This window comes from Hippoglossus stenolepis, chromosome 19 (assembly GCF_022539355.2).
Source record: "Hippoglossus stenolepis isolate QCI-W04-F060 chromosome 19, HSTE1.2, whole genome shotgun sequence".
Lineage (NCBI taxonomy): Eukaryota > Metazoa > Chordata > Actinopteri > Pleuronectiformes > Pleuronectidae > Hippoglossus > Hippoglossus stenolepis.
The window spans coordinates 18,831,406-18,858,886 of NC_061501.1; the positions used below are offsets into that span (position 1 = coordinate 18,831,406).

At 45.7% G+C, this 27,481-nt stretch overlaps 2 protein-coding genes across 3 annotated transcripts; one reads left to right on the forward strand and one right to left on the reverse strand.

The window, feature by feature from the left end:
* The first annotated feature begins 876 nt into the window (after positions 1-876).
* Positions 877-11,295, forward strand: kbtbd2 (kelch repeat and BTB (POZ) domain containing 2). Of its 2 annotated transcripts, none has more exons than XM_035142075.2 (4): positions 877-1,131; positions 3,063-3,619; positions 7,049-7,214; positions 7,535-11,295. In XM_035142075.2, exons 2-4 carry the CDS (start codon positions 3,447-3,449, stop codon positions 9,092-9,094), a joined length of 1,899 nt encoding a protein of 632 aa, XP_034997966.1. In that variant the 5' UTR covers positions 877-1,131; positions 3,063-3,446; the 3' UTR covers positions 9,095-11,295. The 2 variants fall into 2 exon arrangements, with proteins under 2 accessions (XP_034997966.1, XP_034997968.1); XM_035142077.2 differs by lacking the exon at positions 877-1,131 and adding an exon at positions 1,156-1,839.
* A 750-nt stretch (positions 11,296-12,045) lies between these two features.
* avl9 (AVL9 homolog (S. cerevisiase)) lies at positions 12,046-27,409 on the reverse strand. Its single transcript, XM_035142073.2, has 16 exons — positions 27,193-27,409; positions 24,360-24,480; positions 22,734-22,819; positions 22,345-22,416; positions 21,789-21,878; positions 21,648-21,714; positions 21,397-21,437; positions 21,260-21,298; positions 21,097-21,166; positions 20,290-20,780; positions 19,974-20,108; positions 19,664-19,883; positions 19,068-19,185; positions 18,587-18,640; positions 14,335-14,423; positions 12,046-14,207 (listed from the first exon to the last, which is right to left on the reverse strand). The coding sequence occupies exons 1-16, from the start codon at positions 27,274-27,276 to the stop codon at positions 14,080-14,082; spliced, it is 1,905 nt and encodes a 634-aa protein (XP_034997964.2). The 5' UTR covers positions 27,277-27,409; the 3' UTR covers positions 12,046-14,079.
* Positions 27,410-27,481: the final 72 nt, after the last annotated feature.

Here is a 27,481-nt window from a genome sequence, read left to right on the forward strand (position 1 = left end):
AATCTTATTTAATCTTATTTTAACATGTCTTATCTTATCTTGTTTAAACTTAACTTTAATAGTATCTCATGTTATCTTATCTCATTTTAACTTATCTTATCTTATTTTATCTTAATCTGACTCATTTTTAACTTATCTTATTTTAACTTAACTTTAATCTTATCTCATCTCATTTTAACTTATCTTATCTTATTTTAACTTAACTTAAATCTTATTTAATCTTATTTTAACATGTCTTATCTTATTTTATCTTGTTTAAACTTAACTTTAATAGTATCTCATGTTATCTTATCTCATTTTAACTTGTCTTATCTTAACTTATCTTAATCTGACTCATTTTTAACTTATCTTATTTTAACTTAACTTTAATCTTATCTTATCTCATTTTAACTTGTTTTATCTTAATTTATCTTAATCTGACTCATTTTTAATTTATCTCATTTTTAATTTATCTTAATCTGACTCATTTTTAACTTATCTTATTTTAACTTAACTTTAATCTTATCATCTCATTTTAACTTATCTTATCTTATTTTAACTTAACTTAAATCTTATTTTAACATGTCTTATCTTATTTTATCTTGTTTAAACTTAACTTTAATAGTATCTCATGTTATCTTATCTCATTTTAACTTGTTTTATCTTAACTTATCTTAATCTGACTCATTTTATCTTATCTCATTTTAACTTGTTTATCTTAATTTATCTTAATCTGACTCATTTTTAACTTATCTTATTTTAACTTAACTTTAATCTTATCTCATCTCATTTTAACTTATCTTATCTAAACTTAACTTTCATCCTAATTTATCTCATGTTATTAAATCTAACTTTAGTCTTGTTGTTGCAGTGCTGCAGTGTGTCCGTCTGTCCAGCAGAGGTCGGTGTGTCGGCAGTGCGTGCGCATGCGCAGCATCCTAACATGGCCTCTGTGGTGATGCGCAGATCGTCTCCGCTGCTCGACGCGTCCTCTCGACTCCTTCGTGTCTGATTCCGGCCGCAGCCGCTCACTCGACTCCCGGAGCGGACGAGCGAAGCCGCAGCGCCGCTTCAGCGTGTGAACAGCCCGCCGGGTCCCCGTCGCCCGCCGCCGGGACGCCCGCGGTTCCACCCCCCCGCCGAACTCCTCAGGTAGCTAGCCTCCGTCCGCGTAGCCCCGTTAGCTTAGCGCTGCGTGCTAGCAGCAGTGGCCGCTCTGCGCTGTTTTCTGCGCTGTTTTCTGCGTCGCGTCTGGAGCCAGTTCACGAACGAGCGGGTCGCGGCGGACGCTCGTGCCTCTTACGGGCACCCGCGGGAGATGCTAACCCGCTAGCCGACCCCGGAACTGTGCAGTGGAGGGGAGCTAACGGCTGCTAGCCTGCCGTTGGCTACTTAGCGATATAACGTGACACACCGAAGCTAGCTGGTCGCATGTTTTTATGTTTTAAAAACGGAACCGGCGACATTGACGAGCGGCTGTTTTGATGCGAACCCCCACGGGACGCCACCAGCCGGGTTAGCAGTTAGCTAACCAGCGCCTGCTAACCAGCTAGCCAACCCCTGGGTTTGTTTTGGACACGGTGGTTAACGGCGACGGGGCTAACGTTAGCTAGCTAGCATCGGGCTACTTCCAGAAATGTGGAAACAACCCTATTTTTTTTATGCGTGTCGCGTTTGCTTCCAGAAAGAGCAGCGACGTCACGTGTTTGCGGGATTAGAAAAGCGTGAAAAACGAACATGCGTTGAGCAGGAAGCTAATGTTGTGCACATGACTTCGGGTTCGGGTTCTGCCCCTCCATCCTGCTCGTGTTGTTGACCTGCGTCCATCAGTTGTCCCGGGAGAAGACACCACGTTGACAGGTCATTCATCAGAGACACGTCCTGCAGCCTCCAGTCAGACAGTCTCCTCTCGTGCTGTGGGGAACCTGTCACTGTTAGCTTGGTGTGGAATAGCGATGCTAACTGTAGGTAGCCGGGGGTTCTGGGTGTGTTTCCTGCAGCTTTGCCTCAGTGTGGTGACACAGCACCGCGATGTGCGACCCCGGATTCAACACGTATTCTTTTTGATTTGATGACAGAGACATTTTCCAACACGTAGTCGCCTCAGAGTCCGGTTGGGGCCGGAGCCAGTGATGGTGACAGTGGCTTTGTGAGGTGGTCACCTGCCATAAGGCATCCAGGGTGTGGGCACTGGAGATTATCATGTTTTAGTGTAATATTAATATCTGAAATATCTTCTGTTGTTGTGTCTCGTTGTCTAGACTTTACGTTCGTGAACCGCAAAAGCCTGATGGTCCCCTGTGCTGGACATTAGTTTACTTAACAATTTAACTGACGATACTAAGATTATACAAATCTATCTTCAGATTGATTGATAAAGCATTTTAATAATCCCCTGGGAAACAGCAGTGCTGCAGCAGCCACTTCAGATAAATCACAAGTTATATACAGTTTATTTATAAACTTGAATATTTGTATATATTCTTTTATTTCTGTACTTTAAGCCTGTTTAGCACTGTGGTCAGCTGTGTTGTTTAAAATGTGCTTTATATCAATATAATATAAAGATCTGAGCCCCGTTCTCCTCAAAGCATCTTAAATCTAAAAAGATCATTTTAGCGGTGAGATGAGTTTGGGACGTTGGCTCCGTTTTGGTGTTAATCACCAAACATAAACTGCATCGTTATGGTAACGTGAAGTCGAATATGTGTTAAATATCTTTACAAGCAAACCCTTTCCCCTCTATGTTATTCGAGTGCTGTCTGGTTTCGTAGATGTCAGTAGTCTGGTAGTTTTCGCCCACTTCCTCTCAGACGTCCTGTTGGCAACTGTCTGGCTGTCAGTGCTGTTTCTGGAAGCTTTTGATGAAGGGGGGAGGGGAGGGGGGGGAGCAGCAGGTGACCTGCATGAGGAGGCAGGTTTATCAAACTGCAGATTTCCTGTGAAATAAGTTCACGATATTTATCCGAGTGGCATTCTAAAAAAATCGGAAGATAAAGGAAGAGCTCATAGATTTAGTTGTAGTTGTTCTTTTTGTTCTCGTCTTCTAATTTCTCACTTTGTTTTTCTGCTGTGTTTTCCAGACGAGCCCTGATGTAACAGTGTTGTGACAGTCGTCGCACCCTCTCTACCTCTGGTCCCCGGTGCCTCACTGCATGACCTCAGACAACAGACATACCTACGAGGGGAAACTGCCCCTTCCTCCGGACGCCTGACGCTTGCGCTCGGTTGCCACAACCTCAAAACCTTCTCATCTTTCAACTCATCCTCGGCAGAAGGAGCGGCAGACATTTTTCCACACAGGAATTGAACACCTCCACTTGGGCCAGTGGAGGTGTCGCAGAGCCGTTTTTTCCCTCTTGAATCTTTAAGATTAGATTTTTTTTTTTTTCTCCTGGTTGTTTTGTGTCCGGTTCTGCCGGCCGTGTGACTTTTCAAAACTGGGGCGCGATTCATGGGATGCAACCATGTCGGATCTCAGTGAGCGCAGGCCGGTCAACACGGACTACGCTGTCTCCCTGCTGGAGCAGCTCAAGTTCTTTTACGAACAGAAATTACTGACTGATGTTGTGCTGCTGGTGGAGGACACGGAGTTCCCGTGTCACAAGATGGTCCTGGCCACATGTAGCTCCTATTTCAGGTGAGTGCACCACGTCGTTATCGGCCTTCTGCTCATGTTGTATGTGGGGGATAACTGTTTGTAACGACCTCGGGCTGATTGTGACCAAGCCTTGTCTCCTACGGTTTCAATAAATAATGCACCACGCAGGTTTTTGTGCTTAAGGACAACAATCCCCCCCCCCCTCAGTTAGGGTTGGGGGGGGGTTGTGATGAGGTGTAGGTACGTTGTCATTATGCAGCGCAGTTATTTAGTCTTTAAGTGCTCACCTCCTACAGTTACAATGAATAATGCACTATATTGTTGAGCAAGTGTTACCCACACTATACATGGAGGATGGAAAACGAGGGGATGGTGTTTCCCTAAATGTGGGGGCCCGATGCGCTCGAAACCAGTTATTCCGTCTCTGATGCATCAGTGTTTCCGCTACGTTCATTTTCTCCAGCAGACACATAGAGCCGGTATCTTTGTACTGTGCTGCATCACCCTGCTGCATGTCCTCCCTCCTCACTCTCCCTCTGACCTGCGCTCACTTTGCACTTTAACAATAATAACAACACTAATCAGAAGTTAATAGCACAGGCACGGTACTTAGTGTTACTAAGTGTCTGTTTGATTCGCTCGAGAGTTTGAGACGTATTTAAACACACAAAGTACAACATTTAGCTCGCAGTCCACCTGCCACACACGAGATGAGACGTGATGCGCACAGCCAGGACATCAGGGTTCGAGTGACCGGAACGATCCGGATTCGTGATCCGACATCTTCGAGTAATTACGAAACAAATGGGATCGTTTTATGTGTGAAGAGCGACTGAGACACAGGAGGGGAATTCTCCCTGCAGATCGCGATGACAGTGTTTTAACTTCATTGTTGCAGAAGAAGTGACGCCCAGTTTTTATCCACGAACATGAATATGACCTCAGCAGGTTTTTTTTTTATAAAGATCAGTTCAATGTGTGCGTGATTAGAAAAGAGCAGAGGAGCAGAGTCTCTTGTTGACCGGCGCTGCGTCATGCGTCTGGATGCAGTGCCGCTGCCAGAGGGGCCACCTGGATACAGTAAAGGCTGTAATCAGTTTATCACCACACAAGCCGCAGTGCATTGATGTGAAATAGTCACAATAATTACTTCCCTATTGAATTTATTTATTCATCTAGAGGAAACGCTGTATATTTCTACATGGAACAAGTGAAGCGCTCTCTAGCCCGTAGTACTGCAGACGTATCCCTCGAAGCCCCTGGGAGGCCTCATTTGTACGCACAGCGTTGCATAATAAAGTGTGTGCCCTGCGGTGAACGTGACAGAGCAGCAGCCTCGGCTCTGGGAAGAGTCCATCTGTACGTGACAGGGGCTCATGCAGCATTTGGACATGCTATCTACCTCCCGGTCTGTCTCGCCCCCCTCCCGTCCTCCCGTCCTCCCGCCCTGCACACACAAGCATTCCAAGAAAAGGTCCCGACAACTTAATGCCTCCCCTCACACCCACCTCTTCCCAAACTTCCCCCGCTGTTTCCCACGCACTCGTTATCTGGTGCGAACATGCAAAGCATTTCCCCTCGAGGGTTAAGAGGTGTTGCCGTGCTTCCTCCAAACTGCTACTCCTTCCTTCTGCCGGTCTGCTGCGTCTCCTTCCACCTCCGCCCCTCTCACAGAGAAAGGGGGGGACGGCGGGACTCTGGGGGGAGCTCCTGTTCGTAGGGGAAAGTCTGGTCACGTAGGAGAGATGGAGAGAAAAGGGGAAGTAAGAGGAAAGGAAGGGGGGGTGTAGGGCAGGGGTATGCCTGCAGGGTTGCGTAATACAGGCTGGCAGGTTTAGTCCCTGCTGTGATCAACAACCCCTGCCCCAAAAGAAAGTCCTGTTCAGGAGGACAGAAGTGTTTTTCAGACAAAATATCACGAAAGGCTGCAGGCGACATTAATGATCAATCCTTTAATTGTATTTAATAATGTTTTAATAAAATGTTATTGTCTATAGAAAGTCAGAATCTTAAACAGGAGCTGTACGCGTTTGTTTTGCTTCAATGAAAACAGTCGACGGCCGATCCAAATAGTTTCAGCCTCACAAGACGACAGAGTCTGAAGTCACACACTCAGCTCGCAGATGACAACGTTTACGTGAACAGCATCACATTCTTATTAATATGATGTTTACATGATTCATGTTTCTTACATGAATCTTAATAATAAAGACTCCGTATCGCTGTGTTGCTCATGTTGTCTGCATCTCTCAAACATCACTGCAGCTGAATGTGTTTGGCACCAAAGAGATCAGCAGCGTGGATGTAAAGTATCACCGACCAGGCGCGGCTCCCCCGACGAAAAAGAAAATGTGAGAAACTGATTTAGTGAAAGAGGTTAAAGAGTCTTAGTCACTCTGAAAACTGAAGAGTGTGGGCGGCCTGACGAGGCCGCTGCAGCTACCTGGGAGTCAGAGCTGAGTCAGAGCTCCCAGTCTGTGCACAGTCATCCCAGGTGTCTGTCGAGCACCACATCTCATTCAGTATCTGTCAGTCAGAAAATCAGAAGTAACATCTGCTGCGAATTAACTAGAACAAAATCAGACAGAATCAAATGTGCCAGTTTGTACAAAAGCTAAAGAATCTCATCTGTTATTTCTGTGGTAGGAAACACATCAGTGATCATGACAAGCAGCTTGTGGCTCATTCGCTCTCAATATATTTATAACATTTAAGTCTAATTCAGAGTTTTAAACAGGAATAATCTAAAGAAAATGAATTGTTGGTTGTTTCAATACATTTGTTCAGCTAAAATACCCAGAATTCTCTCAACCATGAATTTCTTAGATCAGATGGTAAATTAAATATTTTTGTTGTCAACTCGGAATTTGGATCAAGGATATAATCAGCAGATTGATCAATGATAAAGATAATAATTTTAATTCCTCTCCATCCTTGAAGCAGTTACATATTTGCTTGACAGCAGAAGAAGATTAACTCCAGCAGCCGGTCACAGGTAGACCGGCTCTGGTCGGTAACTTCAGTCTGTTTTTCCAGCCACTTTGGAAACTTTCCAGCTGTCATTAGGAGGCTCTGTTTATTTAACAGAAAAACATCGGAAGTCACAACAGCGATCGGCCAACGCAGGCTAAAAGGTTGTTCTGTGTCCGAGGGGTTTCTCCTGTAGTCAGGATGAGGAGTTGACTGGAAGTATTTGTAGATATGATGGAAAAGGTTTTATGAATCTGAAGTATCTGCTCTCGTGTGCTGCTCAGTCGTGATTATGATGATTTAGAAACTAGAACTAGTTTCCATGGTTACGGTCTCACTTGTAAAAACTATTTTGTTTTGGTACTGAAACATGTGTAAGAATTGTGTGTGGCTCTAACAATCTGACCTCGTGATCTAACCGTGTCAGAGCAGGCGATAAAAGCCACTTCTCTCTTATTTTCCACTGACGACCCTCCTGTCGTCGTCTCTCCCCCACAGGGCGATGTTCATGAGCGGCCTCAGCGAGAGCAAACAGACCCACGTCCACCTGAGGAACGTGGACCCGGCCACCTTACAGATCATCATCACCTACGCCTACACGGGCAACCTGGCCATCAGCGACAGCACCGTGGAGCCGCTGTACGAGACCGCCTGCTTCCTACAGGTCGGTCCAGAGGAAGTTAGAGTCAACGAAATACATGAAAACACCAGAAACCTCCTCAAAACAAAGACGATTCGAGTGTTTTCATTTAAATACCTATTTTTATTTTGGGAGTCCCTATAAATACCATTATCATAGTGAGGGTCTTAATTACTAAGTTAGTTCAGCAGCGTTCATCTTACTGACCAAACAGAAATGACTCCTGAAGACGTGTTCATTAATAACAGAGGGTTTACTGTGACACGTTGTTTTTATATCTTAATACAAAGAGATGATTCAGCTTTTCTCTGACTGTGATTCCCCTCCGACCTTTTTTCCTTCAGGTGGAGGACGTCTTGCTGCAATGCAGAGACTACCTGGTGAAAAAGATAAATGCTGAGAACTGCGTCCGCATGCTGAGCATCGGCGACCTGTTCAGCTGCAGTGAGCTCAAGCAGTGCGCCAAACGCATGGTGGAGCACAAGTTCCCCATGGTGTACCGACAGGAGGCCTTCCTTCAGCTCTCCCACGAGCTGTTGATAGACGTCTTGAGCAGCGACAACCTCAACGTGGAGAAGGAGGAGACGGTGCGCGAGGCGGCCATGCTGTGGTTGGAGTACAACATGGAGGCCCGCTCGCAGCACCTGTCCTCTGTGCTCAGTCAGATCCGCATCGACGCCCTGTCAGAGGTGACGCAGCGCGCCTGGTTCCAGGGCCTGCCGCCCAATGACAAATCCGTGGTGGTGCAGGGCCTCTACAAGTCCATGCCCAAGTTCTTCAAGCCTCGGTTAGGCATGACCAAGGAGGAGATGCTGATTTTCATGGAGGCCATGTCTGAGACGCAAGTTGAGGGCTACGTGATGTCGGGGTCCTTGCCTACCACGGTGGTGTGTTACAGTCCGCAGGCGGAGAAAGTGTACAAGCTCAACAACCCCCCAGGAGACCTGCAGAAGGTGGGAACCCTCGTTACACCTGACAACGATGTGTTCATCGCTGGAGGTCAGATCCCTCTCAAAAACTCAATCACCAACCACGGCAAGAGCGGCAAGTTACAGGCCGTCTTCCGCTCGGTCGATAGCTTCTTTTGGTTCGATGCCCAGCAAAATGCCTGGGTGCCCAAAACCCCCATGCTGTGCGCCCGAATCAAGCCCTCGCTGGTCTACTGCGAGGGCTACATCTATGCAATCGGGGGCGATAACGTCGGAGGGGAGTTGAACAAGCGCACGGTAGAGCGCTACGACTGCGAGAAGGATGAGTGGAGCATGATGAGCCCCCTGCCCTTCGCCTGGAACTGGAGCACCTCTGTGGTGGCGCACGACTGCATCTACGTGATGACCCACGACCTGATGTACTGCTACTTCCCCCGGGCCGACACGTGGGTGGAGATGGCGATGCGCAAGACCAGCCGTTGTTTTGCCTCGGCCGCTGCCTTCGGTGACCTCATTTTCTACATCGGCGGCCTCCACGTGGTCAGCAACTCTGGCATCCGCCTGCCAACGAGCACCATCGACGGCTCGTCCGTCACCGTGGAGATCTACGATGTCAACAAGAACGAGTGGCGCCTGGCCGCCAACATCCCCGCCAAGCGCTACTCGGACCCGTGCGTGCGGGCGGTGGTGCTTCTCAACTCGCTGTGTATTTTCATGCGTGAAACCCACATGAACGAGCGCGCCAAGTACGCCATCTATCAGTACGACGTGGAGCTGGACAGCTGGTACCTGCGGCAGCCCGTGTCCGAGCGTGTACTCTGGGATCTGGGGAAGGACTTCCGCTGCGCAGTGGGGAAGCTGTACCCCTCCTGCCTGGAGGAGTCCCCCTGGAAACCTCCCACGTACCTCTTCTCCCCCGACGGGGCGGAGGAGTTCGAGGTGGACGGGGAGCTGGTGACCCTCCCTCACGTATAGCTCTTAACCTCCCCTCCCCTGCCTCGCTGACCGAACCAGGAATCTGTTACGCGGAGGGATGAACACGAAGGGGGGGCCCATGAATTCTCTGAGACACGGAAAGGCTTCGACGTCGTCTGCGTCGCGGACGGTTTCTCGGGAGACGTCGGAGGCTTTGAACGACGGAGCCCAACGCAACAAGCTCGGAGCGAAAAAAGATGCCCCTGAAAAATACTAGTAATCTGAAAATTTCTTTTCTTATTTTGTCATTTGTGACATCTGTTAGATATTATTACAAGCCTGTCATACTGTTTCTACAATGTGATGATCTAAATGTCAACTGATTTTTGTGAGGATGATGATGATGATGCACTTAACTGGTTAAAAAAAAAGAAAACTTTCTCGGAATGACAATGGCAACTGTACCAAAATCTCCCAGCCCCTCCCTCCCCCCCCGCTCTCCGACCGTAGGCTTCCCTCTCTTCTCCTCTTCGTCTTCTCTTCTCCTCTTCGTCTTCTCCTCTTCTCGCACCACTGATAAAGTGATACTCCGCAAAACATCTATATTTAAATGATCCAACTCACACTCGCTGTCGTCTTAAAAGTTCGGCTCTGAAAAGTTAGTAGCTCGCTTCGTGGTGGAGGTGAACAGCTCGAATTCACTTTCACCAACATCTCGTCGACTTTCATGGAGAAAGTTTGCTCGGTTTTATTCCACTGACCCAAAACCTGATGCCTCTGAAGCTAAAGGACCTTGTGAATTTCATGTTCACTCCCTGATTCAGGTCGATAACGAACAGGAAGTGGATGTAAGAATGTTCTGATGAATTCTGAGCGGGGCGGCGTCCGTCCACGTTGTTCTTCTGATGAATTAATAAAATGGCAGAATAGTGTAAAGTCGTTGCAGCCCGAACTAAAACCTTTTTAAGTCCGTAAGGGAATTTACGACGCTGATGATTTTTAAAACTAAATGTGGTGAAAAAATCGATTAATTGATTAATAATGAAATTGGCTGTTGCCTCAGAAATTGTAAAAACATTTCCATCGTATCTTCTCAGAGCTCCGAAGCGACGTCTCCAGAACTGGAACAGACATTTGAGAAGCTGGAGAATATAAAAACTATAATAACGATGGTATTACATCAGATACTGTTTTTATAACTGACTCAATTTCAAGTCCCATTTGAATCAAATCACGACTTAGTGAAAAGGTAAATGAAGTAAATAATACATTTCTTATTCTGCAGATGGTTTCTTGCACGAATAATCGATTTTATTGTTTGTTTTCATGATTCATTTTCTCAATTTAAACGTCTCTTGTTTCCAAACTGCACCAAAGAGTAAGAGACGAACTTTTCAGAGCCGCCTTCTAAAGCCCCGCAGCTTCACAGACGTAGATCTTTGCTCGGAGTGTTCGTCACCGACAGGATCCGTGGTTTCCTCTCGCGTCGCAGACACCAGGGGCCGGGCCGTGGTTCCCCTGGGGGGGGGGGACGGGGGGGAAACAAGTGAGCGGCGGAGAGTGCGTTCAAAAGAGGGCGACTGCAGGTCCGGTCGCCCATCACCTCTCCTCCCTCACCGCTCGGCCCCCAACACCCACCCCCTGTCTGTCAGTGTGCACACAGGTCTTCCACACAGCCGGCATTGACACCTCACTCTGTCCGTCGTCACGCGATCACGATACTTGTGTTTTTCTTTCCACACGGGTTCCCTGCAGACACACGACTCCACTCAGTACAAACGTAGGTTTCAGGCTCATGCATATTTCTTTTTTTTTTTTTATTCCCAAGCTGCTGAAATATATATATATAATGAAATATATATTTTTCATATGTTTAAAAGACAAACTGTTTTAGTGTGGGGGAAAATAACCAGGTCTATTTTGTATTAGTGTCTTTTTTTAATTTAATATCAGACATTACTGTAGTGTGATTGTGGGTAGACATCCATTTTCCTATCGGATTTAATTTTTTTTCTGAGTGAATTCTTGCTGCTGATTGGTTGTGAGAGGAGAGGGCTGGCCCAGGGCTGTTGCTACGGGAATCGTCCCAGCAACCACTAGCAGTAGTGGAGGGGGGGTGTGGCGGGCTACCTTTAAAAACATGAGCACAGGTGCTTCATGACAAACCCTTACTAGCATGTCTGGCTGCATCATATTCCCATGGCACTGTATTTTGAATGAACGTTAATTTATTAAAAAACATACCAAAAACGTTCCTGAAACTGAGACTCCGTGTTTCTTTATTTGAGCTTTGAGCTGCTGCCGATGTTCAGAAGGATCCTTGTTTAGCTCAATGAAGTTATTGTTTTGGTTCATATACAGAAAACATTTTGTGTAGAAGTGTAAAGATGGATTTTAAACCTCAGATCAATTCAAATATCCATCAAAGATCTTTGAAAACTGTTGAAGTCGCCTTGTTGCTTTTGACTCGGATCACATATTTATATTTTATTACTTAGAATTACCTACATTAATCTACTATTGTATTTAAGCATGTTTTTTATTCAGTCAACAAATACATCATCATGATTCCACTGCAGATGCTAAATATCCTGAAAAATGTGTTTTGAAACTGAAAACATCAAAACTATTTAAGCTTTAGTCAATTTACAGAAAAACATTCCAAGTATTACTTTAAAATCCATAAATGAAAATGTGCTTTGTTTTCATTATCAACAGTTTTAGCTGCGTGTGAGACGTAAGAAACAAAGAGTTGATCAACGATACGTTTGAAGAAATGTTAAAATCCCTGTAGGACTGGATGGAAACGCTCCCGGCGCCGTGTGGCTGAGTCTCTGTCGTGCTGAAGCCTCGTGACCCCGTGACCCCGTGACGCTGCTGAATTGTTGTCGTGACGACACGCGGCTGCATTTTTGTGCGTCCACGTGTCGCAGCCACAACAACAACCCCCTCTACCAACACACACCGAGTTTGGCTGACCTACATTTTTTGCACAGACACCACGAGGAATAAAAGTTCTGCGGTTCTTTAATTCTTTTTTTTTTTTAATACAGCAATATAATATAGTATCACTTTCTTTCCCAAATACATTAAAAGCATCTGTCAAGAAAAATATTCTGTGAATCTGAGTTCACAATACATTCAAATCTTTTTTTAAATACAAAAAGAAAAATATATCATCAGAGGGTAAAAAAAAAACAAAAACAAAAAGCTGATATTTTCTCAAACTTAAACCGGGGAATCAAATTCCAAAGAAGATTTTTTTTTTCAAAGTGTGAAGAGAGAAAAGAAAGTTAAGCGATCGATCATTTAAAACATTTCTCAAAGAAGCAGGATGACACTGATTGCAGCCGTGACACCGGACAGAGCATGCTCGCTGGCCCACGTCTCACCCGACACGCGAGCATCTGCAGCGCGGAGGGAAAAGATGCAGTTACACTTTCTACAAGATTCACAGGAACAGAATGAACGGCTGCGTTGTGCAAATACACACAGTGCTCCACAGTCAGGACGCGTTCCAGTGTTGTCGTGACAAAACACGGAATATTTATGAGATACGTTCATACATGACAAATAAATATGTTTTTACTAAATATAGTTCTCCCAATATATATATATATATAGTGAGGGTACAGTAGAAAAGGGCCTGGGTGAACAGCCGGGTTCCTTCATAGTTAACAAGGGAGAATTCATCACGTTCATCGGGGAACAAACTGGAGCGTCAGGTTCACGAGGATTCACCAAATAACATTGTGATTGTTTCGGTAACAACGTTCAGATCATGTCGTTAAAATATCACGTTTTTTGTGTTTGTGAGAGAACAGGAGTGATAGAGATGAAGTGTTTATACGAATGATAAGTTAATTTAAAGAAAAAGGCCAAACATTGTTTCCTGGTGTGAGAAATCGGAGAATTATCTGTAATCTGGAGACGAGTCAGACAAACATACATTAAAGTACATTGATACACAATATTGTTTGTTAAATAATAAAAAATCTAGTGATAAACAAATAAGGCAAAATGTATTTTTCTTAGTTTGGATTTTTGGGGAATGAGCAACAATCATTTGAAATAATTAAAACCTAATTTATTTAAATTTACTATTTATCACTGGCTCATTTTATTTTTTAACGTGATTAATTTTCCTATCTCTGTAATTGGCAGGAAGTTTACAATGTGTTTCTATCTCTACAACACAGAAGTTAACGTCTCTTGTCATCAAAACCAGTTTATCTAACCTGGGAATTTAATATTTATAAGGATTTCAAATAAATCACCAGTTATGTTGAGATTTGAGAATCAGGGAAAAGTGTTTAACTGAAAAAATAAACCAAAATTAGAGTTTTCTTATCACTGACTTCACTCGTATAATCATTTTAGAGTTTGACTTTGTTACTTATTTATTTTATTATTTTTACTGTCACCTCAGACGCTGATGGACATTTTAAAGAATAATAATAATAATTGTGTTTCCATGTATATTTACATGCTTATACCTGACACGTGTTGCAGAAACAAGCAGAATGTTATCACAGGGAAATCAGACTGTAAAATCTAAACTGTTAAAATCTTCAGCTCAAATCCTGTGACACAGATTTACATTTCGTTTTTTTGTACGTGAATACTTCAGCAATAGAGACAAACTCTTGAAAAAAACGCAGCAAAGAGCGAAAACCTCAAACCCAACAACAACATCTTTAGCGTCAGGAACTGGTTCAGCGACGGCAGCGCTGAGATTCAGGAGGTCAGACGTGATGCAAGCGGCTGAAACCTCTGGTTTTTGGTCGGAAGCGGGGGGGCGGCCTCTGCCTCACAGTGGGTGTGGACTGTACAGTTTGTGTAATGGCAGTGATGCCTTCATGTCCCGAGTCGTATCTGGTGAATATGCAGGGGAAAGCCCAGAACATCCCATCAGAGGTGCGACTGTCGGGTTTCACGCTCTCATCCTTCATGGACCCAGCTCTCGGACCGCTGACCCTCCGGCGTCACAGGAGCCAGAGGGTCAGAGGACGACGGGGGGACACAGTCACTGAGGGTTCGGGTCTTCACGGCTCCACCTCCGTGGCGGCCTCAGGAGGGGCCGGGGGCGTGACAGCTGCGGGGGGGGCCAGCGTGGAGAACCAGGAGGACATGGCCGACTTGGCGCTGGTCAACGCTCCGCCCACTGACTGACCTGCAGCGGAGGTGGAGATCGGACAGATGTTAGTAAAGACAACGAGAGAGAAGACGTCCTCTGTGGAAGCATCAGTATCTTCTGCTGTAGTTTAGTCTGTCGGGAATCGATTTGTGTGTTTTCTTACCCACGGCCTTGCCCGTCTGCACCACGCTGCGACTGGTGGTCATCATGGCGTTCCCGATCTTCTTCCCTCGCTCGCTGTTCTGCACCGAGCTGCAGAGAAAACAGAGAAACGCTCAGCTGACCAGGAACACACCTTTCTGTCGGCGGTGTGGCGTTTTTCAGGAATTCTTCCTCCTTCCAGGAAACAAACTACACAACAGTGCTGTGGCTAAAGGTCGCGCCGACCTCTGAAGAGTCGGGGGGGGGGGTTCTGTACGAGGACCTGACGTTTCACAACAAACAGGATGCCCTGAACCCGGCTGCGTCCGAACAGCAGCCTGGTGGGAGTCCAACACGCAACCTTTTCCCGCTGGATCCCCGCTGACCTGACATTCAGCAGGAATCTCCCTCCTGCATCATCTGGGCCAAACGGCGGCGTTGTTAAAACCGGCCACGAGGCGTTCGAGTCGGCAGCTGCAGCGCACACACGTCTGTCACTCCAGCACTCGGAGCCCTCGCACCCTCTAATGAGCCAATTATTGCGTCTGAAAATAAACGCTGCCCGTCGTCACCTGTTACCTCCGGTGACCAGAGAGGAGTCGCTCTGCGCGTTCAGAGGATTCACCAACAGAAACTCCACGATCAACTGGTTTAGCTGCCGGGTGGTGGTGGTTCCCACAGCTGCCTGAAAACTACACCTTTTTGATTCGATTATTTTACCATTTCTATCTATTTTATTGTTAATATTTTAGAAGCAGCAAAGTCGAAAGTGAATATTGATCCTGAGCGATTGAGAGAAAACTGATTCACACAGGAAGAGGTTTGAATCAGAGACGATGATGACGCCGTCTTCTTCTTCTTCTTCTTCTTCCTGATTTATACTTTGACAGAACAAAAAACTGACGGAGAGAAGATAATTCATATTTAAGTTGGAGCCAAGATTGAGAGTTGATCTAAAAGAAGCTGCAGGATGTAAAGTCCGTCAATGAAACGTTAAACCAGAGAGAAAGTGAGACGTGTGTGTGTGTGTGTGTGTGTGTGTGTGTGTGTGTGTGTGTGTGTGTGTGTGTGTGTGTGTGTGTGTGTGTGTGTGTGTGTGTGTGTGTGTGTGTGTGTGTGTGTGTGTGTGTGTGTGTGTGTGTGTGTGTGTGTGGCTGCTGTCATTCCTCCACAGACACATCTGACTGCAGCATCAACACGACACCGGCCCGGTGGCGCTGAGCTGGCCCCCCCCACTCGCTGCCTCTGCGGCGTCTCGGAGTCAGACCGTGAGCGGATCGACCGAACGAGCTGCGGTTGCCAAGCGCTCGTGTCTAGGATCAATAATCCGGCTCCACGGCCGCTCGCCACCGGGAGTCGGTCCTCGCTGCGCCCACTTCCTGTTTGTCTTTATTATCAAAGTAAGAGCAGCTGAGGGGCGATTAGTGTGTAGAGTATTTTTTGGTTTAGGTTTTGTTGATGAGCTGTCATATTTGGAGACGTTAATTTTTCCTTCTTTTTTAATCACATATTCTTCAAAGCGTCCTGAACTTTTAGTAAATTTATGTTATATGTTTAGCTTCTGGTTACAATGCTCAGTTTAATGTCTGTTTGTTTTACTGTTTACATCATTTTATTTTGTATTTTCCTGTATTTTACATCATTTCTTTGTTTTTATTGACAAAGAATTCAATTTGGGTCTTTAACTTTAATTTCCACTTAAGATCTCAAGAGTTAAATATGATCAAATATGATACATGAAATGTTTGGTGTTACACGTGAAAACTTTGAAGCTTTTGAGAGAAAACGGGTGAAATGATCATATTTAAACTCTTTCTAACGGCGTCCGGCTTCACTCTGTTTTTCCAACAACGGCTCGTCCACAGAAACCAGTTTTTCTGCTGAGCCGGACGCTGTGTTCGCTCAGGGAGGAGCCACACGGACTCTCCATCTCTGTGCCTGACCCAAATAAACAGCTCCATATGCAGCGTGCCGCGCTGACAATATAGAAAGATCCTCTAACGGCGCGTGTCCGCCTGCGGCCGCGCGGCTCGTCACATGACACATGTTTTCTGAGAACATCTCTGCCGCCGGCTGCTCTTTGTCCGACGCCGATGACGAGGAAACACGAAAAGCCTCTGGAGCTTCAATAACGTACGAGCGACACGGCACATTCACAAGGAGGCCGAGCGTAGTTTCCTCTTTCTGGTTGACAGTGAATATAAATAGAGCGGCAGCAGCAGAGTTTTCATCCTCGTGTTTTACTCTTTCACCTTCTCAAGAAGCATCCGGACAAAACATCAGAGCAGCGTCTGTCCCACTAACCCCAGGTTCCCCCTGGTGTCCACTCTCAGGTTGCAAAACAGCTCCGTGTTTACTGATGCAGGGAGGGGGGGGGAAGAGAGAGAGAGAGAGAGAGAGAGAGAGAGAGAGAGAGAGAGAGAGAGAGAGAGAGAGAGAGAGAGAGAGAGAGAGAGAGAGAGAGAGAGAGAGAGAGAGAAGAGAGAGAGAGACAGAGAGAGAGAGAGAGAGAGAGAGACAGAGGAGAGAGAGAGAGACGAGAGACAGAGAGAGAGAGAGAGAGAGAGACAGAGAGAGACAGAGAGAGAGAGAGAGAGAGAGAGAGACAGAGAGACAGAGAGAGAGAGGGAGAAGAGAGAGAGAGAGAGAGAGAGAGAGAGAGAGAGAAGAGAGAGAGAGAGAGAGAGAGAGACAGAGAGAGAGAGAGAGAGAGAGAGAGAGGTCGAGCTGCTCTGGGCTCAGGAAACTGCTCTGAAATGACGGCTGACGGACGAAAAACAAAAACAAGAAGAAAGAATAGAAGTTCTTTGTCGTTATATAAGAAGTTATCTTTTCCTATCGACTGGACGTGAGGCCGCTCATCTGGATACATGGATTACTGACCGAGCCGACCAGGGGCCCAAAGTGTAAAGAGGCTTCAGACACACACAACTACAAAGTAAAAAAAACTAATGGATGTGTCATAAACTTTAATCGTTTCACTTGCATATTTATTCCAGTTTTAATTTCCGTGCCGCTCAGCTGAACCAAGCGCTCCTGCACCGTTTGTGCACGGAGGAATTACGGCAAAGTTCACGGCGGACGTGTGACCGAACACCCGAAGGTAAAGTGAGAGCTCGGAGGATCCCGGCCAAGCAGATCTGGCCGTGTTCTCACCATGAAGCTAAGTTAGGGACGGAGACACACTTGATTCTCTCTCTGTAAGTGTGTGTGTGTGTGTGTGTGTGTGTGTGTGTGTGTGTGTGTGGGGTGGGGGGGGTATTTATCCGACACGTAACCCTAGAAGCGGCGCTCCAGCTGTGGACGGAGTCGACTTTCATCCACACTTCCTGGAATGAAAGCGGAGCCGAGGCTGCAGACGTCTCCAGCTCTGTTTTTGAGAATGAAACTCGCCCATAATTAATGACTGGTTGATATAAGAGCCTCACTGCCCCCCCCACCACGCTGACCACTGCGCTGCTATATCCGACCACAAACACAGCAGGAAGTGAGACGCTGCCTGTAACAGCCAGTTTGCAGCCGTCTGATGAACTTAATCCATTTAATTCACATCCTTTTAAATTTTTCTTTTCTTATTTTCAGTTTTGCAGATTTCCATAAAACACCATCGAAGACAAGGATGTAATTTCCCTGTGATGTAGAGCAGAGAGGATTATTGGACCATGACGAGATGTACTCCAAATTTCAGCCTTTCCCGATCCTAATTGTTAATTAAAGATGGAGCCCAGTTACTGTCACAACATAACTTGTTCAATTATTGCTCTTAAATCAAATTTAAGGATCTCAACAAATCAAATCAGCCACATTTAGAAGACTGATATTTATAGATCATAGATCCAAATAGGAATCTGGCAGAAAGGCCTTGGTGGAGGTACGAGTCCCCTTCTAGATTAAACCGGTTTAAACCTGCGACCCTGCATCTGTGAGTAAAATGTGTTTAAATGTGCACCTGAATAAATACATTTAAATGTATTATCCTTACTCAAAGTTTGTATATTTGTTATTTTCAAGGCAGCAGGACATTTTGATAGTGAGCCTGAAGTATGGAGCTCACGTATACTGTCGTTACACCTTGTCACCAACAGGAGGCGACATTCCTGCTTGGACGGTTCTGCTGCTGCTCTTCAGCCACTTGTCTCGTGTGTTATTCATGTTTCACGTGTTGTTGTTGACGTTTTGTGCAGATTACACGTCAGGGAACAATGAAGTTGTCGTGTTTCGAACAACAAAGATGAAGAGTCGTTGTAATTAACGCAGAAAGATGAAGTACTCACTGTGAGAGGCGCAGCTTCATGTCCGTGACACTGTACTGACCCTGGAACGGGTGACTACGACAGAGGAGAAAAACAAACTTATACAATATGGAAATAATATCTTTAGGTAATACAGACTTTCATGTGTTTTTTAAACTCTGTGGTTTCATAAAAAAATCACCTGGAAGAAGATCTTAATCGTCAACGCAGAAAATAATATTGTAGGTGATTACATTTTGACATAACGTACTTTTAAAGATTAAATACATTTTTATAATCATAATCAAGTATCTAAAACTGAAAAACACCAAAACTGGTGTTGAACATCTGCTCAGATTCATAATCATAAACTAACGTGACATATTTAAACCTTCTATAGCTGCTTGTTTTTTTAAATAGTCAATATAAACCTTTACAGTTTCAATTTCTTTTGTTAAAAGAAGAAAAGATGTAATATATTGTTTATGTTATAAAGTTTCTCAATCTTTTCCCGCCCACGTACCCGGGGGTGATGGCGGTCATGGCCGGGTGCTTGTTGCTGTGCCACACCCGGTAGTTGTGGGTGATCTTCCACGCTGCGACGAAGGGAGCGCCGTAATCCGCCAGCAGCCGCTCGTTGTCTGAGCAGCGACGACACGAGGACACAAACGAGAAGCAGACGAGTCGGTGAACACAAACAGCAGCGTGACTGGATTTACTGTCACTTTCTCAGTAGGGTAATTATGGTTATCACGGCGATAATTATGGTTATCGCCGTGCGAGCCCGACGCAGCGATTTCAGCTGCCATCGTAACGACTCTAATAACGTAGAATCAATTCAACCGAACGAGGAGGAGAAAATGAGGAGGAAGCACATTTAGAAAAACTAAATTAAAACCTTTTCTAGCTTTTCAATTATTCCAGGGGGGAAATAAAGTGATAAATCTAAAGAGGAAACGACTCCAGAAAATGTGTAAACTCTAAGAGTCCCACTGATGTTTGCACGTTTTGTGAAGCGCTAACGACTAATGGAGAAATAACCGATCAATAGAAACAAGAGTGAAGTAATAAACGACGGGTAAAACATATTGAATGAGTGAATGAGTGACAGGGGCCGACCTTGCTGTATCGCAGACGACAGTAATGAGTGCAGGTAGAGCGTGAACTGGGCTCTGATCCACTCGTCTCCGCCCTCCCAGCCGGTCCCGTCCAAGAAGACGTCGTCGCGGTTCTCCGTCACGTGTTTGACGAGGTAGTCGGCGAAGCGCAGGTCGGCCGTCGTCAAACTCAGGATCTTCCGGAGCTCAGGGTCCTGGATGTGGATCCGAGCTTCTTCCACCTGCGAAGAGAGGAACCTTTCACGTTGAAGCTACAACATTCAACCGTTACATTGAACGTGAATGAAACGGTGAAGATGAGCAGGACTCACGTCAACGATCGCGTCACTCAGGTGCCTCTGCTGGCGGAAGAGGATGTTGGTCGCCCCGGCAACAAAGCCTCGCACCGTCACGTCTGACAGGAGGTGATGCTGCTGCAGGGCCATGTAGGGCAGACACAGGTAACCCTGGCAACAACAACAGGATGAAAGGTCAGGTGCTTATCTCCGCCCGGCTGCCTGGTCGATTCATTACCGGGTGAGAGACAGGAGACGATGTCTGAGTAAATATGAGACTAATTTCCTGTTTGGACCTTAAACACATTTCATATTTGGTGAGTCAGCGGCTGAGCGGAGACGCTGCCGTTACCTTCGTGAAGACGGCGAGCGGCAGGCCGTACTGATCCTCCTCCAGACCGGACACCAGGCCCTGGGTGACCCCTCCCTGACCGGTGACCGCCTGCGGCTGCACAGTGATGGGCGTCCCCGGTTGGGAGTCGAATGTGTCTGGCAGCTCTGACCCCGTCTCTTTCCCCTCAATTGCCTCTTTGGCGCCAGCCTCCTCTAACACGCTTGGGTCCAGGGTCTCCCAGTCGCTCTCCGAGGACTCAGGCGAGGTGTGTGAAGGGGGTTTGAGGAGGTGGTTGTCCCCCTCGGTGCTGTTCCCGGACGACAGAGACTCGGGGGCTCGCTGGCCGGTGTCCTCCCCCACCAGCTCCAGGGCCGTGCTGGCGAGGTCGGTGACCGACACAGAGACGAACTCCTCGGCTCCGGAGAAGCTCTCCACCAGGCTCAGCTCCTCCGACACGCTGCTCCTGGGTTTGTAGTGAGACGAGTCCACCAGGCCGTGTTCGATCATACCTGCAGACACATGGACATGATAATGAGATGTCCTCGTTTCTATTAGAAAACTTCTCTTCGTGCAAAGTTTCTACAAACTTTAAACTTCAGGATTCTTCTTGACCTTTAGGACTAACTTAACACTTTATGATTAAAATCTGGAAATGATTCAGATGGATTCTCACTCCATACATTGAGATCATTTTAAGGTCTGTTTTGTGTCCTGCCTAAAGATGACATGATATTTCTATCCTGTGGTTTTATATTATCTTTACAGGTGGAATAAATAAAACCATCAGAAGAGTTAAGCTTTTCTTTTAGTTTGTTCTTTACTGACCTGGAAACAGCGATAAAACCGTCATGAGAGCTCCAACGAGTGTGTTGACCGGAGACACGTAGAACAGAACCTGGAAACATTCACCACAAATTTAAAAAATCAAGTCATGTTTCAAAAACGTACTGAATGAATCTAAAAGTGGACAAAACGTGTTTGTTCGTACCTTCTTCTCCAGCAGAATGAGTTTGAAGATGATCAGAACCTAAGACGTGAAAGAAAGATGTTTACTGGTGTTATAGAAATATGAAATATAATCTCTGTTTACAGCCAAATAGGATCAGGAAATGTATTTTCTTCTACCTTGTGTTGAAAGTGCAGGATCAGATCTCTGGGCGATAACCCTGAGGAGAGAAACAAACAGAGCTTCAACTAATGTGGAATTTTCCCTGAGAGAAAAATCCATGAACATTTTTGTGCAGTTAAATCACAGCGTTAAAGAGCTGAAGACACAACAACAACAATGTGCTCTGTTCAGAAGAATCTGAGACTGCAGAACAAAACAACAGATGGACATATTTATGTGGTTTTATTAAAAACTAAGTTGTACCGACCTAAATAAACCTGCGAGCCCTCCAGAGTCGAACCCCTCAAGGAGCCGTTCATGTGGTCGTAGAGCTCCTGCAGGAGAGAGGACGTGAGCGGAGGACGATAACAGGAGAAGAAGAACATTCACAGACAGAACGACTTCTCACCTGCAGAATGGAGATCTGTGAAAAGTCTTTCTCCTCGAAGTAGGCGTGAGTGATGAGCTGCAGCTTCGCTTGGAGGAGGCCGTAGAGCGGCTGGAAACAAGAACAGGTTCTGTCAGCAGCAGAACATGCAGGTTCACTAAAACTTAACTTTTCTGGATGTGAGAAAACAAAAGTCTGAGTCAGTTGCTCCGGACATTTTCTGGAATTTTCCTTGCAGCCCCTTTATATTTATGGTTATATAAATAAAAATGTATCGTCAAACCATAAAATATCAAACTTCAAATACATGTTTTTTGTCATTCGAGTTTGATAACGTCATCTTAGGAGTTTAAATCCTCGCTGAGTTCATTTCTGGACATTAGAGGAGAAGGAAATAAAAAATCTCTCTGCTCCGGCTCATTCTCCTTCTCCTCTCTTTCCCACATGAGCACAATCGTAGCTCAGAGGTCACGACAATATTTCACAGCCCAGTTATCTCATTATTTCCAGCTCGTAAAAAAACCCCTAAGACTGAAAACAGGGCTTCTTGTGTGACGCCACGAGAGACGTGACTCACCACTCGACTGAGGACGCAGACGCTCTTCTGAACCGTCTCCCTGGTGACGTCAGCCTGCCGCACCTTCAGGGCCTGGTGGGATATTAAAACATCTTTTTTAAATGTGTATATGACAATAAACATTATGTGTACATATAAAAAACCAGAAGCCAAATGTGACGATGACCAATCACTCTGCAGCCGACCTCATGAAAACCTCTGGAATGTTTTTATTTTATTTCCTCTGGACCGATCAACATTACCACAGCTCAGTATTAATCTAAGCAAACAAGTTATACTCTTTTATTTTGAAAGGTACAGAATCTGTTTCCTGCATACTTTTAGCCACAGAACAAAAGCCACAGCTTCGTGGCTCCAGGAGAATAAAGAGAGAATTTCCACGGACTGACCTTTGCTTCTATTTGACGATAACAGGAAACTCCGTACACACACTTCATGTCTCCAGTGAGCGGCGGCAGGTGGAAATACACAGTGTCTGTAAAACATCGGGATAAACGGTGTCATATAATATTTAATCTCCTGGATTTTACAACATGGTGTGACCTGAGAGGGAAAATGAGCACAATGAAGAAAACACAGTTTAACCGTCAGTTACTTTAAACTTCATCATGTGTGTGAGTGCAGCTGCGTTCACTGCTGCAGTGAAACCTTCAGGCTCATCTGAGACACTGAAGTGATCATTTTACAGCGTGACCTGGTTTCATAACCGCAGCCAAACTGGATGAACCTGCAACACGAAGCCAAACTTTACAAACTGCTGCTTGTTTCCTCTTAATATCACAGTCAGAGACGATCATGTGCTCAGGAATCTATAGAAACCCTCTACAAGCTTCAGATTGTGTCTTCAGTCCTGCAGGATCCAGAGATACAGCTTTTTCTAAACACTGTGATGAATGATTTATCTCCAGTTCACTTCCGTGCTGTCATGAGACGGAATCTGAATGTGGAAGTGTTGGGAATTGATTTGAAACTGAATGTAAGCGATGCTGTCACAGCTCTTCATGGATGTTTCAGCCCAGGAATCCAAGTGTGGTCTGTTTTGCTAATACAGCAGTGAAGTCACAGAGTGCTGAGCCTGAGGACGGGATGAAGACATGTGGATGGAGAGGATGGAGAGACGCTGCAGATTAACCCGAGTCGACAGGGGAGGCGGAGGCAGGGGGATGGAGGGGTGCAGCAGCAGCAGCGGGGCATCTGGACGGAGGCCACAGCTGCAGTGCATCGAGCAAACCTCCTGCGACGAGCCAGCAAACAGCCCCCGACTCGCTGCTGCTGCTGAGCTACGTCTGCAAATGTCTCATTGTGTCCAAACACAAAATATAAAACCCTCAATTTATTTAATCTACAGAAAAGAAAGCAACAGAGTCTTGATCCTTTAGAAGCTCATGTTCTGCTTTCTAAAAAAAAAAATCATTATTCAACTCCAAGATTTATTTTCTGTCAATCGACTGCGAGAATAAATATTGATTAACTGTCACAGCTCTAAATTAAATGTGCAGAACAGGTTGTAACTGACACACTTGCCTGAGGTTGTTTTAGTCGGGATGCATTTGTGCAGAAAGAGAAAAGAAAAACGTCTGAATTAAGATTTTGTTTTTCTGTGACACACTGAGCTCCTCGTTCACCTGCAGTAAAATATGTCACCAGCACAGTAACAGTTTTTAGCTGATGGCTGTAGTTTTAAATCCAGAGCTGAACTTTGAGTTTAAGTTCCTGTTGTTGTGCTGCGACAGTATGACCGACGGTGGCGAGGCACAGGAGCGCCACGTGTCACGTGACCACAGCCACGACACACGGGACAAGAAGACGGAGTCGGATCAGTGTCACCGACGCTCAGTCCGGTTCTCGCTTTACCGCCCGGATACTGTTTCTGATACTGTGACAGAATCAAAGATACTTAAACACACATTAAAAATTAAAGACCTTATCCTCTATTCCAGGTTTTCCTAATAAATAGATGCATGCAAAATATTGAAATAATGATTTGGGGTTTTTGCTTTATTGAGGACACGTACCTTCCTGGTAGTTGTGCGCCCCGTCAGGCAGCGCGAGGAACGGCAGGTATCTCCACTCCTCGGGCGTCAGGTTGCTGTCGTGACCCTCGTCCGGCAGCAGCGGAGGGTACGAGAATTCCACCTGCGGGTCGAGGAGAGAACGTGTGGTTAGAGTTACTGTGATGTCACTTCTCAAACGTCACATTTCTCTCATCTATGTATATTTGGAGGGGGGGGGACTTCTGGTTTATACATAGTCTATAGAATAAACTCTTGTACACTTCCTTGTATTTTTTGTTTCCATGTATTTGAATGTTTTTATATCGTGGTTTCAGGCTCAGTTTTAAAATCCTAGTTGATATATTCAGGTTCTGGATTGTTGGACAAGACAAGCGACCTAAAGACATCGCTGCGACTGTTGTCTGACATTTTACAGACGAGAAGAAGCAGATTAATCGATACTGAGAATACGCTGCAGCCCTGATGCAATCACAGAGAACATCCAGCCTTCGACTTGAAGGTAAAGGTAGAAGAAACGTCTGCACGTCAGCAGCTGAAACCTTCTAGATCTTTTCCTGGCGTTTAAGAGCCGAGTCCGTCTAGATAAACCTGAAACCTGCCGGTCCTGAACGTCCCACACACCCACAGACAATGATTCACACCCTGAGGATCAACCCCTGCAGCGGCCTGAGGGCGAGCGGCCGCTCCTCAGTCCGCAGAAGAGCTGCTTACGGCAAGAGACACCTGGGAGTCCGACGGAGAAACAGATGGACGACGGGTCGACGAGACGGAGGGAGACAGAAACCCAATCATCTGATACCCAGCAGGAGGTGGCCGACCCCGATCAGATAACTAACAGACACAGCAGGCTCCTCACCTGATACACAGAGCGAGCGCTCACTGTCTGTTCGACGCCGCTTCGGTCTAGTTAAAGCGTCTCGTCGTGTTTTAGCAGCGGAGACAGATGGAGAGCAGCGACGAAGAGGAGGGGGCACAGGGTTCGGTTTTACTGCTGCACGTCCGATTCATTTTGAAGATGAGGTGATGATGAGAGGATGAATTAGAGCCACTTGCGCTGAAAGGCTCACGTGCACTCTCACTAATGAAGCCGGTGTTGAAGGAGGAGGAGGCCGGAGGTCACACACGTCGGTGACTGACGCCACTTAAACGTTAACGGCTGCAAAACAGGTTTGTAGACACCAAAACCAGCACGTGAGCTTTGTGAGGGAGAGTTTCTGTAAAATGTGGTTCAAGAAGAAACCAAAACTCTTTCCTGATAATTGATTAATCATTTTACTCAATTTTTAAAAACTGTTCCCTGGTTTGCAGCTTCTCGAACGTGCAGATCTGCTGCTTTTCTTCGTCATAAACGGATACAAATGATTTTTTTATTAATCATATGATAAAAATAGCTTCAAAGATTAAAATCCATTTATAGGATTTTTACGGCTTTCGGATATTTTCCGACAGAACGAACAATCAGGAAATGAATTTACAGATTAATCAATATTTTAAGTAGATAACATCTTTATTGTCTTGGACTCACTAAACAAACCTGTAGTTGAAGCCAGTTGAGTAACTTTCTTCTCGGGCTCTTTGTGTTTCCTGTCCAGTTTTCCACCTGTTTCTTATTTGTCAATCAGCTGCAGAGAATTTAAATCCCTGAGTTTCACTCATTCGAGTTTCCACAAACTTCAGGTGAGTCGTCGTTTGCGTTGAGGTCTGATTCCTCGTGTTCAGCTCATGTCTGCAATCTGGATTTTTATGTATTTTTAACCGATTTCTGGATGAGTTTGATTGTTTGGAGTCAGATTGTCATGAGGGTTGTTACCTGGGACTGTTTCACCCTCTAGTCAGACTTTGTTAATAAATCAGTGAACTACAAATACCATCATGTTTTAATTCCTGTCCTTGGAACCAGTTAAAGACGCTGACCTTTAAAAAATGAGGTAAGGTTCTTCGTGAGTAACCAAAAGATCGATTTGAGTTTCATTTGACGGCGACATGAATTCACACATGACAACCAGTGTTAATGAAGATGGGAGCAACATCTCCACTTCCTCCCGTTGTGCAAACATGAAGCCAAAACATCTCTAACATGGATGCAGCCATCTTTTAACCGATGAGGTTGGTCTCATGACGTTTAAAGCCCATTTCTCAAATGATTAAAAACAAAATGACAGAAACCATCTTGGACAAATTCCATGTGTACTTGGAATTGTTTTAGTTTGGTCGCATCCCACCTGCCGACATGGGAAGTTTGTTTATACTGCAGTCAGCCACAAGGGGGCCATCCACATGTTTTGGCTTCACTTTTAAAGTGTCATCCATTATTATTTACAATAAAAATGCTTCACTAAACATTGTCATGTCAAGAAGCTCGCCAAGATAAATGATTGAATTTAAAAAATCAAGGGACTGAAATAACACTTTTTAAGATGTGATGCAACTCCTTTAAAATATTGAATTTGGAGAAATTAACTTTGAAATAAAGCTGATACAACGACTGATGGATTCACGAAGCTGGAATTAACATAAACTATATGTTTATGCTTCACGTCCGTCACCATTGATCCCATTGACCCACCGCATGACGCATGGCTCCGGTGTTGTTGTAGTAAATCAAACAGTTTAATATCCGGGAGGAGACGCGCGCTGCAGCCTGACGTGATCAACGCGAGGAGGACGGAGGTTATATAACCGGGGACGAGCAGCTGATGTCCCCCGCGGGGTTCCGTCCCCTCGCGGTACCGGTCTCGGATCAGAGAGTCCGGACGCGGCGGGTTCTGTCACTGACGCTGTTTGTTGTGAGTTAGCTTCGTTAGCTCCGTTAGCTCGCGGCCGCTTCACCCACCTGACAGCCTCTCTTGTGGTGGAATCCCACCACCACGATGTGCAGCACCGGCACCTTGACGTCTTCCGCGGCCGGAGGCTCCATGTCCGCCTCCCCCCCCTCGACGCGTTGACGGTGAACGAGACGGTCTCCGCTCCCGGATCAGTGAAAACAACCCGGAGCTCCGCTGCACAGTGTCCGCAGCGCAGAGCGTCCACTTCCGCTCTGCGTCCCGGGGCGGGGCGGCCGGAGCGGGAGCACTCCCTGCTGCACACTTCCGCTTCTGCCTCACAAATTATATATTTATAAG